A 17,576-nucleotide genomic window follows, 5' to 3' on the forward strand; every position below is an offset into this window, starting at 1 on the left:
CTTTATCGGATAATTAATACTGATATAAAAATATTAAAAAGGTTCGCAATTTTTGTTTTTTTTTTTAATTTTGAGTATTTTTCTAAATTTCGAAATTTTTGAAATAAAACGATTTGAATTTTTTTTTTAATTTTTTGGAAATTTTGAAATTTTTTCGGAAATTTGAATATTTTAAAATTATTAAACTGCGTTTCCTAAACTAATCATTTCATGCCGCTATACACAATAGCTATTTACAAAATAAAAACTGCTGAACGCTTCCAAAATCGAAATACATGAATCAAGTACGCATTGATATTTACTTGACAAAATACAGCTTTCCTGTTGGACACTGAAGGTATCGGCCACAAAATAGTTAATCCATCGCCGATTAGGACATTTCTCTATTCGTACGGCAAGAATTTTCGAGGACAGAAGTTGTTGTGGAATCAAATTCCGACGTTGCTAGGCAACGGTTTTACACAGAAATTATAATGAGGATACCGCCGTTGTGAATAGAGATCTTAAACGTGAAATCTGGCTGGCAAGATCGCAAAATATGTCGGGCAAGATCGTAAATTATGATTTATCATATCGTTGCTAGGTAACAAAGTGCCCCGCATGAAATCTGGCGTCGTGTGCACCGGGCTTTATGCATGTTTTTTCTTACTCCATCTGAGATTTATATTACTGATTTCATTTATAACAATAAATATGTGAAGCGCAAATAGTTTGCAATGTAAACTTTACATACGTCATGGCTACTTGACTGAACAAAGGTCTTCATCGTCTTAACAGCTCTTCTTTATACACCGGTATTTCAATTCTGGCTAAGGCTAAATTTAGTAATTCACAGAAATTTGACTATATGTAAAATAAAAATAATATTAACTTTCCGTAGGGTAGTTATAGTAATAGGCCAAAAATCAAAAATGAAAATTTTTGCATTTCTCGACGTTTTGAAGGTTTTTGAACATTTTGGCATACCTCAGAAAAATATATTTTTTCGTCCACGTTTTCGGGCGCACGGATCAACCAATTTGAATGGTTTAAAAAACATTCGATTCCTATTGATAGGGAGATGTGCTGATTAGTTTCTGGCAAAGGCAGGTCTGGCCGTTACGGACATACGGAGCAAAGAGTGCAGAAAATGCAAGTAGCGTTTTTGAGAGAACGGAGTACTCGATTTGAATGATCGAACTAGTGGGGCGTATGGCATCGTGCCTTAAGGCAAATTGCTGGAACTTTCCGTACCAAAAAATATTATATTTTTAAAAATGATTAACATTTTTGAAAAAATTTTACTCCGAACAAATTAGATTTTTGAGAAACTATAAATTTGACAAAAACTTTTTTTTGAAAAAAAAATTTTATTGAGAACAAAAAAATTTTCTGAAAAAAAAAGTTTTCTTCATCTTGACATATTTTAGAAACTCTGAACTTTTTTTCAAAGCAATCGTACTGCTTGAACTGCATAGAGAGAAAATGTCAAAGCGCGTATAAGTGCCGCGCCGCCGTCTAACGGATAAGCATTGGTACGGAACCAGTAGAAATGTAGAAAAAATTTTATTGTTAAAATCTTTATAAAATATCTGATAATTTGATGTGCATATGTCTAATGATCATTTTTGACCGCCAAATGGCATTTTTTTTTTACTTTTTTCATTAGATCTCCGAAACCGCTAGACCTGCCTTTATGAAAATTTGATCAGTTCATCTTGTCAATATAAGTAAAATGTTTTTTGAAAAATTAAAATCGGGCGCTCCGTTTTCTTAAAAAGTGAGTTACCGTTTTTGGCACTTTTTGCCCCCGATTGGGAGAAGAGGCGATAGTTTTTGGCAATGGCAAATTTCAAAGATACAGAGCTAAATGTGAAAAAATGGCAGTTTTTGAGAGAACTAAGCGTCCGATTTGAATAATTCAAAAAAAATTGTTTAAAATTTTTTTTTAAATATTTTTTGTATGCCGAAAATAATTTGAATTCTGACTAAAGTTCTAATATACTTTAAACAAATAATTGCAACTTTGCAATTCAGTTTATATAATTTTTATAAATATTAGACAATGTTACAATATTTATAATAATTTATTTGAAAACATTTAATATTTCTCGAACATTTCTTTACGGTACAAGAAGTTCCAGCAATTTGCCTTAAGGCACGATGCCATACACCACTAGTTATACAAGTGATCAGCGCCGTTTGTATTGACGGGTAAAATAATCCGTTGAGAAATTCCTATCGATAAAAATATTTTTAATTTACAGTTAAATAATAAAATATTTTGGGCAAAATGTTTTATTATTTGGAAATCATCATCAGATAAAGCATTCGTAGAAGGCGTTTAGTTATTCAAAAACATCCAGCAATTATTCTATTTTGACATCTCGATGTCTCGAATACTACGCCGTTTGAGAATCGATCGATATAATAACGATGTTCACCGCATGTAGTTTTAAATATCACGCGTCTGTTTCATACACATCAGTGTACGCTTACGAGCCGTGTGTTACGCATCGTCTTAATATGACAGAACTGACAGCGGAATAAATAATTATTTTATTGAAACTAGTGAGGAACAGATATTGTTAAAGTTTGATATTATTTCTTATTAATTACCTATAGTTGAGTTAATAACAAAATGCATCTGAAAGTGTCCTTGATTTGTTTTGTGATCTGTGCGGTGACTTTGAATCAAATCTGCGATGCCAAAAGATACGGCGGAGGGGGCAGCCTCAGTCGGAGTTCGAATAGAGGAAGCTCGAGAAGGACAGGTGAGGAGAAATCACATTTTTATAATGTCTTGGTAAATTGTCATGGTATTGTTTTGTTTTGTTTTGTTGGCGAATTGCGTAAATGTTAGTGACTAATACGAGATTTTAAGATTGGCTGCAACAGGTCGCGCTCTAAATCTTTTCCAATGTGTGTTATAATGATACACACTTACTTATATATAGTATTATAATTATAAAATAATTTGCTAAGCGTTTTCTCTTTTTTAACTTTCTGAAGAAGTGTAGGTTTTCATCAGAAAATTTGTTTTGCTAGTTTTATGTTTTTCGACGTTTTAATACAATCTGAATATAACGAGACTAAATTTGGAAAAAACTAGTGGGGCGCATGGCATCGTGCCTTAAAGCAAATTGCTGGAACTTCCCGTACCAAAAATTGTTATTTTTTTTAAAAACGATTAACATTTTTGAAAAAAATTTACTTCGAAAAAATTAGATTTTTGAGAAACTATATATTTGACAAAAAATTACCTTTTCTTGAAAAAAATATTTTTTTTTTGAAAACAATTTTTTTTTTGAAAATAAAAATGTTTTCTTCATTTTGACCTATTTTGGAAATTCTGAACTTTTTTTTAAAGCAATCGTACTGCTTGAACTGCATAGAGACGAAATGTCAAAGCGCGTAAGTGCCGCGCCGCCGTCTAACGGATAAGCATTGGTACGGAACCGATAGAAATGTAAAAAAAATTATACTTATTGTTAAAATCTCTATAAAATATCTGATAATTTGATGTGCATATGTCTAATGATCATTTTTGACCGCCAAATGGCATTCATTAGACTCAGAAACCGCTAGACCTGCCTCTATGAAAATTTGATCAATTCTTCATCTTGTCAATACAAGTAAAATGTTTTTTGAATTATTCAAATCGGACGCTCCGTTCTCTTAAAAACTGAGTTACAATTTTTGGCACTTTTTGCCCCGTATCTTCGGAACTGCTAGACCTGCCTTCGCCAAAAACTAATCAGTACGTTTCCTTATCAAAACGAATCGAATGTTTTCTGAATTATTCAAATCGGTTGATCGGTGTTTCCGAAATCGTCGACGAAAATTTGTATCCGCACATACAAACATACACGCAAACACACACATACATCCATTTTTCCTTAGGTATGCCAAAATATTCAGAAACCTCTGAAACGTAAAGATATATGAAAATTTTCGTTTTAGATTTTTTTTGCGATTACTATAACTCAATAAAATTTGATCGGTTTTTCATTTTGTCCATACAAGTAAATCGTTTTTTGTATGATTGATATCGCCGGATGCTCCATTCTCTCAAGAACTGAATTACCATTTTTGGTATATTTTGCACAGTATCTTATCAGTATTTAAATATCTTTAAATTGGTCGATCCGTGTTCTCAAAATCTTCGACGAAAAAATGTACTCGCACACGCACACTTCTTACAAAATATTCAGACCTCTTAAAATGTAAAGATATACAAAAACTTTCATTTTGGCAATTACTGTAACTTAACACAATGAAGGTTAATTAAAAATGTGGAATGCATCACTTATTTTTTAATAGAAAAATTATAACTATTGCGTTGCTATATCTACTATTATTTTTTCTATCACTATCATGGCCTATTATTTCTAGTGCAGTTTTGAATAACTTGAAAGTGTTATTCGTTGAGTCATGGAATTAGCAATTGCGGTGTAGATAACAATATTTAGAACTCAATCTTCAAAAAAGAAAGTGTTGTGCAATTCTCGATTAAAATATTTATAGTATTTTATAGAATTGAATTACTTCTCAGAATATTAAAGGATTTTTTCAAGTATTGGTTACACATCGTTTGTGATACATTTGTAAAATGGAACCCTAAATAAGACTTATGATAAGTTCCCAGTTATTGAATTAAAATTAAAAAATATTAGTAATTGAAATGAAAACTATGTTTAGGATACTGTTATATACACTCACAGAGTTTTATAAGCTCTTATTAATTATTAATTACAATTCTAATGAAGTTAGATACAAAAATATCTTTTTCAAAGCGGATAAGTGCAATAAAACACCTATCAGATAGAAAAACAAATATACGCAACACGCACACACATTAATCTTCACACATTAATCACATCTCCTAAACGGTTATTCGGATTTTGATAATTCTTTTTAGAGTTTGTCAAAGGAAATTTTCAAGATTTAATGAACGATAAAACTATAGTAATATTGTAGAAATGAATGGCAAAAATTACAAAAAACCACTTATCATTGTTTGACAGTGAAAATATTTGAACTGTCAGCTAGAAATGTCAATTCACTTGAAATTTGAATTTAGCTGAAATTATGAGTCTAGTAGATAATAATATTAGAATATAATACAAAAGTAAAATGTAAAGTCAACATTATTATTCCCGAAAAGCAGCTGAGATGTGCCAGAAATTAAAATAATATGAGATGCAATCAACAGTATATGCTTGGCAGATGAAGTTATATAATTCAGTTTAATAAATAACGCAATAAGTCCATTTTGCATATTCATTCTTTTTTTAAACTTATGCATGTCGCATTTTTGTTTACTTTACTAAATTATTTCACAATACAAAAAAATATTTCTATTTTTAAAAAAATATGATTTAGAATTTTGTTTCACGTGTCAAAAATTCATTTGTTTGGCATTGGATATGAAATATTTAACAACTTGATCTTAGATTGAAGAGTGCTCATATGAACTAGATTTTATGAGTAATGTTAAACACATTTTCGTTTAGTTTTTCATATGAAATATAAACTTCATGTACATTTTTTATTCCTTGAATATTCAATTTATACACAACAATGACCTTTTCTAATTCCGGTCTGTCAATTCTAATTATAATTTTTCATCCTTTACCTAGACTTTCAAAATATAATATTAAACATATTAAATATATAAATTAATTTTTGATGCTAAAAATCAATTTTATCCGAATTAGTTTTATCCAAATTCTTATTATTGAATTATGTTTACAAGAATTTGTCCGTTTGCTAAACCCTGCATTATATGACAGCTTCAAAGACAATTTATACTACGTGAGTCATCTTAATTTGTCTATTTTAATATTTTCTTCATTATTCGCATTATTTAAAAGTAAATAAAGTGTGATATATATATATATATATATATATATATATATATATATATATATAGGGGAAGTACAGGCAAAATGGCATGTTTTTTTATTGGTATCTATTTATGTAATATTATTATAACCAGCCTTAGTCGTTTTTACTCATTTTAGTTTTATTAAGCGGGAACTAGTTTTTTTTTATATTTTTGAACAGCAATCAGAATCTTACGTCCTATGAGCTATTGGGCTGAAAGTTCTCCTTACTTCGTTATTTATTTTAGATGGTAACCCAATGGTTAATCCATCCATATTTGATGATTTTGTTATTAGAATTAATATAATAGCGCTGACATTTTATTGGTGTAGCAATGCCGAGCAAGGACTATTTTCACTTGGAAACATATAATATTGCTATCTATATTTTCAAGTGAAAATCGTTGTCACTGCTGTCTGACAACAGGCTGCTCGAAGTGGGTATCGAATCCGGGACCTCTGAAACAAGTCCCGTCGCTCTTAACCGAGTTCAAGCAGGAACTAGAATAACATATTTATTAAGAAAAAATACAACCTATTACAAAAACCAAAATAACATATAGGGTAAGAATATATTGAGATGTTACTATGCTAAATTAGAAAAGTAGTTCACGAATAAATCTTTTCTTCCTCTTTGGGACTTAGGCACATTAAGCATAAACCCAAAGGGTGCAGTTATACATCTTATCCGATCCTTCAAAAGAGCTTTTAGCAATTATTTCTTGCTTATTGGAACTAGAAGCAAGCCAATCATCTTTGACAAGTTTTTTTTCTTAGCCCTGCAATTCTTGCCTAATTATGAATATCAATAAATGGCCCCAAGAAACATTAGCAAACCACCCTCAATATAAACATTTCAAGGCACAAAACACGTTTAAACTGATTACTGCGACAAGACTGTGACAATGACGCTCAATATCTGACAGTATTGTTATTATATTATTTATTATATTTTTTCATGTTATACAGTCTCGGAAACGTTAAAACTAGCCAATTGTTTAAATAAGGCCACTGTGCTATTTTCTCCATATATATCATTTTGTCCGTATTTCCCCTATATATAATACATATAAACATGTTTTTCAATTGAATAAAGTGAATTTCAATTGAATACGGAGTTGTTTATTTCAACATAATTGTATAATGATTTTATTTGTACGGACATTTTATTTTTATTTTTATGATAAGCTGGAGGAAATAAATAGTCAACAGAACCTAGATTAGAGTTAATTTTTTTATTGCTTGGAATCTATCTATACAATAGATTTAACCCTCCGTCGGTCGGATATTTTTTCACCTTCGAACGGTCGGAAAGATCTGGCTGGACCACCATTCATTTTACATGCATTTATATTGGATAAATGAGTTTTTGGTGTCTTTTGTATTAACGATTATATAAAAAAATCAAGAAATATAAAAAAAACGTTGCTTTTTTTGTTAATTTTTCTGTTTTAAATCAATGAAAAACAATATTTATTCCTTTCTGCGCCTTTGAAATGAATGTGTGCATTACTCATCCGATTTTCAGTGTTTGCGATTACCAATAAGTTTGGTAGGTTTTCAAGGAACTCTCGTCATGAAAATACTAACATTCATGTTAGAACACATAGCAAAGAATATAAACAACGCAGTTTGAATAGAAAATACCATGAAAAAAGATAAAATACTGGTTTACATATATCAAAAAGCGTATATTTCATACAAAATGTATGGGTGGTCTAGACCAGGGGTCGGCAAGCTTTTAACTGTAGTGTGCCAAGCCACTCTACCAATATGTTTTAGAGTGCCGCCTTAATTTTGATATATATAGTTAGGTTTTAGGGGAGAAGAATTATAGCCAAATTATTCTTTTAAACATATTTATTAACAAATAACATGAATTTTTAATATAAACAATGCCCGATTACCCCAAAGGCCCGTGAGACCCGGGCCTAGGGCGGCATAATTTAGGGGGCGGCAAATTTTTCAAAATGTAAAAATTTTAAACTCGATGAAATGACACGACAATTCATTTTAAGGATAGATCCTGAAATTTTTTTTTGTAAATTTAGAGATCATTTTCGATGAAATAGAACGTAATGCGTTTTCCAATCAAATTTATTATTCGTGGGTGCCGCATTGATATTTTCTTGATGTATCATATTATCAAATTCAGGAAGGCTAAGTTATAATAATCCTAAAAAATCGTAAATCAAATTGTTTATATATCTCAACGCTTCAAGTTCTCCTGAACATTTTGACATGCCTTAGATAAAATGGATGTATGCATGTGTTTATGCGGTTACAATTTTTGCCAATTGGCATTCGGGAAGACGTGCTGATTAGTGTTTTGCAAAGACAGTTTCGGAATAGGGAGCAAAGAGTTAAAAATATGCTAATTCAATTTTTCAAAAACGAAGCGTCCGATTTGAATAATTCAAGACACTTTTTACTTGTATGACGAAATAAGAACTATCGAAAATTTTGCGAGAGCATGATCAGCGTTTTTGGTGATCCAAAAAGGCGTCATTTGGTGATAAAAAATGATCATTGACATCAAATTATTAGATTTTTTATAAAAAAATTATTAATTATTACAAACTTTGATGAATTTTTAAAATTGTCAAATATTTTGACTCCTAATTGATATCTTTCAGAAATCTTTTTTCAATGTTAAAAATCGGTTTCTGGCTTTATTCCAAAAACGTAATATTTTTGCTTTTTTATTCTAATTTCAAACAACCGGCTCGTCCGATCGTCCCGCAAACCTAATAAGTCCGGCAGGTTTTTACCAAAAACTAATGAATACGAGCTCCAACCAAGATTTTTCAAATGATTTTTCGATTTTCAAAATCGACTTAAAATCGTGGGCTAAAACTTTGATGAATTTTTTCTCGTTTTTACTAATGCCTGCCTTCCCAAAAATTTAGGTAATTATCCATTCCTTTAGTACAAGTCTCGGTTAGTAGAACTCTCGGTTCTTTCAAAAACTGAATTGCAATTTTTGCACTTTTGTTCTGTATTTTCCAAACGGCTAAACCTGTCTTAGCGAAAAACTAATCAGAACTTTCTTATCTATGAGAATGAAACATACATACATACACACACATCAATTTTTTTTAAGGTAAGCCAAAATGTTTAGAAATTTATGAAACGTAAAAATATGCAAAAATTTTCATTTTCGATCTTTTGCGATTACTATAACTTACGAGTACTTTACGCAAAGTTAAAAGTTGTATTTAAGTAATTTAGAACAAAATTATAGTTTAATTAAAAAAGTAAAAAATTGTCTATTAAAAAGGGCGCCTGATCAGATAATAGGGCCTAGGGCGGCAGAAAGCTTAATGCGCCACTGAATATAAACTAAACAACTTTAATGTGAACCTTGTGCCTGCACCTTTTTCCTTAACATTTCAATATCCGGGGTATAATTTGTAACTTTTAATTTCACACAAGATACTGAATGTTTAGTTGTTAAACGATTTCTTTGTGAACTCAAAATATGTTTCATGTGAGAAAAAATTTGTTTACAGAGATATGTGGAACCAAAAGCTGAACGGAGAGCGCATACAATTTTTTTTATACAATTAAATCTTTTCCGGCAATGTCATTCAACAATTTAATATGGCTGTCGATTTTTCCATAGAGTCATCTTCCAGATTTATTTGTAATTCCTTCAAAATATAGGCACATAAGCTTCAAAGTCTTTGCATCTTCTGGAAAATTCATCTTTAAGTACTTCAACGTAAGTTGAATTACATACATTAGCGAGCTACGTTAGAAAAATAATTATAATTAAACATTTTCTCTTATTTAAAAATCGCTCAATATTTGCGATTTTCCTGATTACTTTATAGAGTGCCATTCAGAACCCCATCGCGTGCCAAGCCTGGCACGCCTGCCGTAGGTTGCCGATGCCTGGTCTAGACAGACCTTTCCGACCGTTCGAAGTATAAAAAAGTTAATATCCTTATAATTATCCTTCTGTACATTTTTTCGTCCTGATTTTTTCATTGATAGACAGCTAATGAAATTTTAGGAAAAGTCAAGAAATTTCAAGTCGATAGGATTACTAGAAGTATTAACTTCCCGTAGGGCAAGTTATAGTAATCGCAAAAAAATCAAAAATGAAAATTTTTATATATCTTTACGTTTTAGAGGTTTCTGAACATTTTGGCATACCTTAGAAAAAATAGATGTATGTGTGTGTGTGTGTGTGTGTGTGTGTATGTGTGTGTGTATGTATGTACGTGTGTGTATGTATGTGCAGATACAAATTTTCGTCGACGATTTCGGGAACACGGATCAACCGATTTGAATAATTCAAAAAACATTCGATTCGTATTGATAAGGAGACGTGCTGATTAGTTTTTGGCGAAGGCAGGTCTAGCCGTTCCGAAGATACGGGGCAAAAAGTGCCGAAAACGGTAACTCAGTTTTTAAGAGAACGGAGCGTCCGATTTGAATAATTCAAAAAATATTTCACTTGTATTGACAAGATGAAGAATCGATAAAACTTTCATGAAGGTAGGTCTAGCGGTTTCGGAGATATAGAGGAAAAAGTAAAAAAATGAGCCATTTGGCGGTCAAAAATGATCATTAGACATATGCACATCAAATTATCAGATATTTTATAGAGATTTTAACAATAAGTATACATTTTGTTAACATTCCTATGGGTTCCCAACCAATGCTTATGCGTTAGACAGCGACGCGGCGCTTACGCGCTTTATATTTTGTTCCTATGCAGTTAAAGCAGTACGATTGCTTTGAAAAAAAAAGTTCAGATCTTCCACAATATGTCAAAATAAAGAAAAAAAAAATTTTTTTTCAAAAAAAAAAAATCAAAAGAAAAATTTTATTTTTGAAAAAAAAATTTTTTTCAAAAAAAAGTAATTTTTTGTCCAATTTATAGTTTCTCAAAAATCTTATTTTTTCAAAGTAATTTTTTTTCAAAAATGTTAATCGTTTTTAAAAAAATAATAATTTTCGGTACGGGAAGTTCCAGCAATTTGCCTTAAGGCACGATGCCTCAATTGCCTTAAGACAGAATTCCACTTACAGCTAGTTTTTTTTTTAAATTGAAGTCGAAAAAAGTCTGGCCAGACCACGCCGACCGACGGAGGGTTAAATAATTTAGTTCCAGTTTATAATGTAAACGGCTGACCGATTTCAAAAATATAGAATAAATTCGATAAGGACTAGCGTTTGTCAGTTTTGCACAACAATCAGCCATCTCTGTAAATATCAGAAAAGGAAAAAAATGTTCGTCTACGTTTTAGCCCACAATTCTAGATCGATTTTAAAAATACAAAAACTGTTCGAAAGATATTGGTTGGGAATGATATTGATTAGTTTTTGGTAATCTCTTTTATAGACAGTTTTCTTGTAAATAACTGTTCAAAAAAATTTTTTGGCGATTTTTATGAAACTTCTTTTCGCAATAGATATTATAGCCTCAATGGATATACTAAAATATTAGGGCCCTACGACAAATCGTTTAGTTTTAAAATTTTATCAAAGGTTGAAATAATATCATAGTCACAATTTTAATAGCCATTGTAATAAATCCGATAAGGAAGAGCCGCAATTATAAGTTTGTGAGAAGATCGGCCAAGCCATAAAAAAGGCTTTGAAATTGGCAAAAAAGTAAGTGAGCAGTCTACAAAACTTTTCTACTTGTTTAGAAAATTGTACCATTAATTTAAATGATTAAATAATATATAAAGGGACTACGTACATAATATCGTGCCATTTTTTTTAAAAAAGCAGATGCTTAATATTTCACATAATAATTTATTAAGTTTCTTAAAAAAATGTTCCGATATTTTTTCATAACATTTAACGTGGAGATTATAGTTCATTCACTACGAAAATTTGTAGAATTATATTGATTTAATAATGTAATTAAAAATAATTTAATTAATATGAATCAAATGAATTTTAATGAAAGCGAAAACTTTATTTCCGGAATAAACAGTTGAAAATATAATAATTTATAATATCTAATATTTTTCAAGTAAATTTACAAGAAATAAAAACTAAGAATTTCAAACAGACTTTTGTTAGTATATTAAATAAAATTAACGATTGTTTCCAGAAAATTTCGAGGCGCCGTACAAAAGTGTTGCTCTATTTTTGTACTTAATGTCGATGTCAATTTTCATTGACATTGAATTTATTGATTTTATTCATTTCAGCACTGTTTTGAATTAAAATGTATATATATATATATATATATATATATATATATATTAGGGTGGTCCTTAAAATGGTCATTTTCGAATTTCCTTGCTCCCAGGGGCTCAAATGGTTCCAAATAGATAAAAAACAATTCTCTGAAAGTTTTAGCTCTTAATATTAACGTTTACATAGAGCGCAATTCAATCAAAATTTTGTATGGAAATAGCATGAAAATTTTTCAAAAATTTAAAAAATGTTTTTTAGATGTAATTTAGTAAACAAATGAATGAATAAAACTCATTCATTTATCGCTAAGTTATACCTAAAACATTTTTTTTTAATTTTCAAAATTTTTTCCATGCTCTTTCCATACAAACTTTGATTGAATTGCGCTCTATCTAAACGTTAATATTAAGAGCTAAAACTTTCAGAGAATTATTTTTTATCAATTTGGAACCATTTGAGCCCCTGGGAGAAAGGAAATTCGAAAATGACCATTTTAAAGACCACCCTAATATATATATATACGAGTAAGTATACACATAAAACACGAGTAAATTATTTCAAATAATTATACATGGTTGTTTTTTTGTGATTAATCTGTATCTGCACTCTCTAAATGTCGTAGCTAAATTTTTATGATTTATGAAAAAAAAACATTAATCTTTTTTTAAATGAGTAATGAGTAATGAGCCTATGACTAATGAAACTAAGAATTGATTAAATTGATTTGCTTATTATTTTACTAGAATTTGAGATTTATGGACCGATTCTGCCCCAAAAAGACAAATGTTATAATAAGCCTATGTTATGAAGAACTTTTCATACTAAATTGGACAAAAGCCATGTGGTTTTTGTGCAGGCAGGCGGTTTTCTCATGTTGTCAGATAGAAAACTTAACCTAGAAACCGCGCAAATAAAAAAAAACGATCTTAGATAACAGGGTCTTTCTGGCACAGCTTCATAACATACGAGTGACGTTGCAGTTTATGTGTAAAACGCCTGAATGAACAGTAAATACATGACATTTGATATTCAGTATGCTTCAGTAGCATAATGTATGGAAGTTGGAACTTAACGTGGCCTTGCCATAACATTCTGTCTGTATGGCAGAATCGGCCCATTAGAGAATTGTTTTTGATAGTTTTTATCAGATATCGGTCTAACATTTACTACCAAATTATTTTGCCTAACTATTACCCATTTTTGACGTTTATAACTAGGGATTTGTGAAGGAACCAGTTTGATATATTATATTTGGATACACTTACAATTTTTTTAGAATCTTTGCAAAGTTTTAACATGAAATTGGCTGGCAGGCGTTTCAGTTATATATACGTTTTAGAATAGTTTGTCAAAAAAAATGTGTTTTTTTTAAGTGTCTAGGATTTCTTGCTTTCACAAGTTCTGGTAGAAGTTTAATGCTGATATTGTCGATACTAATTGTAAGAGATTTTCCGGATTTAGGAGCCTATTCTCCAATAAAATATAAATGTTATAGCAACGGTATATATTACGATACTATCTTCGTAAGAATTGGTAGTAAAAACTGTCAAAAACCTATTTGCTGTGAAATCATGCGTTTTACACATAAAACCTAAATTCACTTCTGTGTTATCATTAGCAAGGGCAAATAAAAAGATGCATTCATGACAAAATTGTAATTTGACGTTTGTGCTTGTTGTTGGTTAGGGAATATGTAAAATATGTGTGAAAAGCCTGATCGCACAGCAAATATATAGCTTTTTCACAATCTTTACTACTAATTCATACGAAAGTAGAACCCCAACATATTGCTTTATAAAAGAATTGATCACTTGGTGATGGTATTTTAAATATGATTTCAAAAACTTGAACCTAATACACTTAACCTAACCTAGTTTTACTTATACTTTCCTCTGTTTAACGTTTTTTTATTAATTTAATATTAGGAAACCATTCCTGAACATGTAGAAAATAAAACAAAATTATGTAATAAAATATGATAATTAGTACTACTTCTGTTTGAAATAATAAGAGTGAAAAATTTCAATTTAAACGATTTATTTTACTAAAAACACTACTCTAAAGTGAAGCGCACCTGTTGCAATCGTCGGCGCTTGGCTATCGACAACGGTCTCACGCAACATATGCGTGCGCAGAAGTGAATGTTTTAATTGGAATTTGTAAGTCGGATATTTCTTTGGCGAATAATTTGAAGATTGGGTTTTCGAACCAAGTGGAAGTGAGAAATAGGCATTTTCACAATAATCGACCAGCAAGTAGAGTTTTCTTGGTTTTAGTGCGAGTCCAAGAAGCAACTGAATTTAAAAGTAGTGAAATTTTTAATTAGGTCTTTTCAGGCTGTTTCATCTTTTATAAAAGTTCTTTAGTTGCATGAACATTTTTAAGATAATTTTATAGTAGATTATTCTATATCTACAGTAAATGATCTTTTCGTATGATGCTTTCAATTTTTTTTTTCACTGCCCTGTAAGTTCGGGAAGTTCCCGAACTTCCCGTAGGATAAGTTATAGTAATCGCAAAAAAATCGGAGGCAGGTCCATTCGTTTAGAAGATACGGGGTTCAAAATAATATAAATGGTAATTTTGAGAGAACGGAGTGTCCGATTTGAATAATTCAAAAAACATTCGAATCGTTCAAAAAACATTCGAATGCGGAGGCGTGCTGATTACTTTTTGACAAGGGCAGGTCCATCCGTTTCGAAGATACGGGGTAAAAAGTAACATGAACTGCAATTTTGAGAGAACGGAGCATGCGATTTGAATAATCCAAAAAACATCACTTGTATTGATATAATGAAGAATTTGTTGAATTTTTGGGAAAACAGGTCAGCGGTTTCGAAAATACAAAAGCTATTTAGCGGTCAAACGTGATTATTAGACATATGTAAATCAAATTATCAGATATTTTACAGAATAATAATTCCAAATTTTGTTCACATTTCTATGGGCTCCGTGCCAAAATTTCTAATGTTTAATGTTTCGTTTTTGAAACAGCTACTAAACACGATTGCTTTGAAAAAGTAGTGGGGCGCATGGCATCGTGCCTTAAGGCAAATTGCTGGAACTTCCCGTATCAAAAATTATTATTTTTTTTAGAAACGATTAACATTTTTGAAAAAAAAATTACTTCGAAAAAATAATTTATATAAATTTGACAAAAAATTACTTTTTTCTTGAAAAAAATGTTTTCTTTATTTTGACATATTTTGGAAGATCTGAACTTTTTTTCAAAGCAATCGTACTGCTTTAACTGCATAGAGACGAAATATAAAGCGCGTAAGCGCCGCGTCGCTGGCTAACAGATAAACATTGGTACGGAACCCATAGAAATGTAAACAAAATTTATACTTTCTGTTAAAATCTCTATAAAACTAATCAGCACGTCTCCTTATCAATACGAATCGAACGTTTTTTGAATTATTCAAATCGGTTGATTCGTGTTCCCGAAATCGTCGACTCTGTATACGAACACACACACATACACACACACACACACATATATCCATTTTTTCTAAGGTATGCCAAAATGTTCAAAAGGTTTTGAAACGTAAAAATTTTCATTTTCGATTTTTTTGCGATTATTATTAACTTTTGCCCTACGGGAAGTTAAAAATCAAACTTCTCAAACAATTTTAGAACAATTTAAAATTTTAAATTACGGTACGGAAAGTTCCAGCAATTTGTCTTCAGGCACGATGCCATGCACATGCACCACTGAATATTAACTGCGCATGTGGAAAAACCTGGAAATTGTAAACAACTATTAGAAGTCTCTGAGATAATCATTAAATCCATGTCGTGTAAATGAGCAAACGTTTGTGGTTTCGGATTATACTATTCTAGATTATTGGATTTGCAGATGCCGATCTGGAGAAAGTGGCGCAAATTTGTAACGTCGGTAAAACATTTTAGATGGTGCTTTAATCATCGGCATGTTGAGTTTATTTATTGAGATTCAAGTTATTTACATGTCGGTGAAGTTGATTATTCCTTTAGAATGAATCAGCATAGAAGCCATATGGCGTGATCTTTCTTGCATTGGTGTAAGAAGAAGAAACGTTGATTTAACAGATTTTACTTCCTGCGTGCCTTTCATTCGATTAAACATTTCGGTTTTAGTTAGTTCTAATCATCCATTTATTTTAGTTAGTTCTAATCATACATTTCCTATATATTTCATGCATGGCGGCTTGAGGTTACAATGGATTTAAGTGTATTCTCATTTTTTATTCAAATTTTAAAAATAAAACTAGTGTTGTGTATGGCATCGTGCCTCAAGGCAAATTGCTGGAACTTCCCGTACCGTAATGAAATGTTCGAGGAATATTAAATGTTTTCAAATAGATTATTATAAATAAATACTGTAACATTGTCTAATATTTATAATAATTATATAAACTGAATTGCAAAGTTGAAATTATTTGTTTAAAGTATATTAGAACTTAAGTCAGAATTATAATTATAATCTGAATTATTTTCGATATACAAAAAAATATTTTTTGATGAAAAAATTGAAAGAAAATGGTAACAATTTTTTTTTCCCAAAAGCAATTAGTTTGTTACAACAAGCACAAAGTTTTTTGAATCATCCAAATCGGACGCTTAGTTGCACATTTAGCTATGTATCTCCAAAACCGCTGAACCTGCCTTTGCCAAAAACTAATCACCACTTCTCCCCGTCATCACGAATTGAATGTTTTTTTAGATCATTCAAACCCGATGCTCCGAACTCTCAAAAACTCCATTTCTATTTTCTGCATTCTGTACTCCGTATCTCCGAAACAGCTGAACCTGCCTTTGTCAAAAACTAATCAGCACATCTCCTTTCAATAGGAATCAAATGTTTTTTGAACCATTTAAATCGGGTGATCCGTGCGCCCGAAAACGTGAACGAAAAATTGTATCCATACATACATACACAGACACACACACACACACATCCATTCTTTTTGAGGTATGCCAAAATGTTCAGAAACCTTCAAAACGTGAAGAAATGTAAAAATTTTCAATTTCGATTTTTTGACGATTACAATAACTTACCCTACGGGAAGTTAATAAAATGTATGATTTTAAAAAGAATTAATATATAAATAGTTTGTTGATTTGGATCATAAGTTATTTTCACGATCTTTATTAGGAGCTTCAGTAGACCAACACAGTAGAACAACTCCATTTGGCTTAAGCCAAATTAGATCTAATTAGGACAATATTCACACTAATAATTTAACACGTGATATTAGATTTACTTTTATTCCAATTGTGATTAGTAATAAATTGAAGGTTTACCGGTAATTTCTACAAAAGGTGATTTAGGTTATAGACTATAGATAAGTGTGGTTGACATAGTGAACGCCTGACATAGTGAATTGATTCAACAGACTGAATTGGCATGAATATGTATGACCTACTTACTGAAATTGCTTGATAAGAAATAAATTCTAATTATTTTAGAGGTTTAAAAATTACTTGTATTGTGCAAATGTTGAATTTAAAATTGTATATTTATAATCTATATGTAACAAAGTTTGATGCAATAATGGT

The 17,576-nt window shown here is 30.6% G+C and overlaps 1 protein-coding gene across 1 annotated transcript in view; it reads left to right on the forward strand.

The window, feature by feature from the left end:
• Nucleotides 1-2,480: 2,480 nt before the first annotated feature.
• The window catches only part of LOC113367984 (translation initiation factor IF-2-like), a 31,877-nt gene continuing 16,781 nt past the window's right edge, over nucleotides 2,481-17,576 (forward strand). Inside the window, exon 1 of the mRNA XM_026609548.1 lies at nucleotides 2,481-2,753. Within this exon, the coding sequence (XP_026465333.1) occupies nucleotides 2,621-2,753 (133 nt within the window). The 5' untranslated portion in view covers nucleotides 2,481-2,620. The remainder of the gene's footprint in view (nucleotides 2,754-17,576) is intronic.

The sequence above is a fragment of the Ctenocephalides felis genome, unplaced genomic scaffold (assembly GCF_003426905.1).
Source record: "Ctenocephalides felis isolate EL2017-DRISC unplaced genomic scaffold, ASM342690v1 CF-g0.4_SCAFFOLD_01170, whole genome shotgun sequence".
NCBI classification, from domain to species: Eukaryota; Metazoa; Arthropoda; class Insecta; order Siphonaptera; family Pulicidae; genus Ctenocephalides; species Ctenocephalides felis.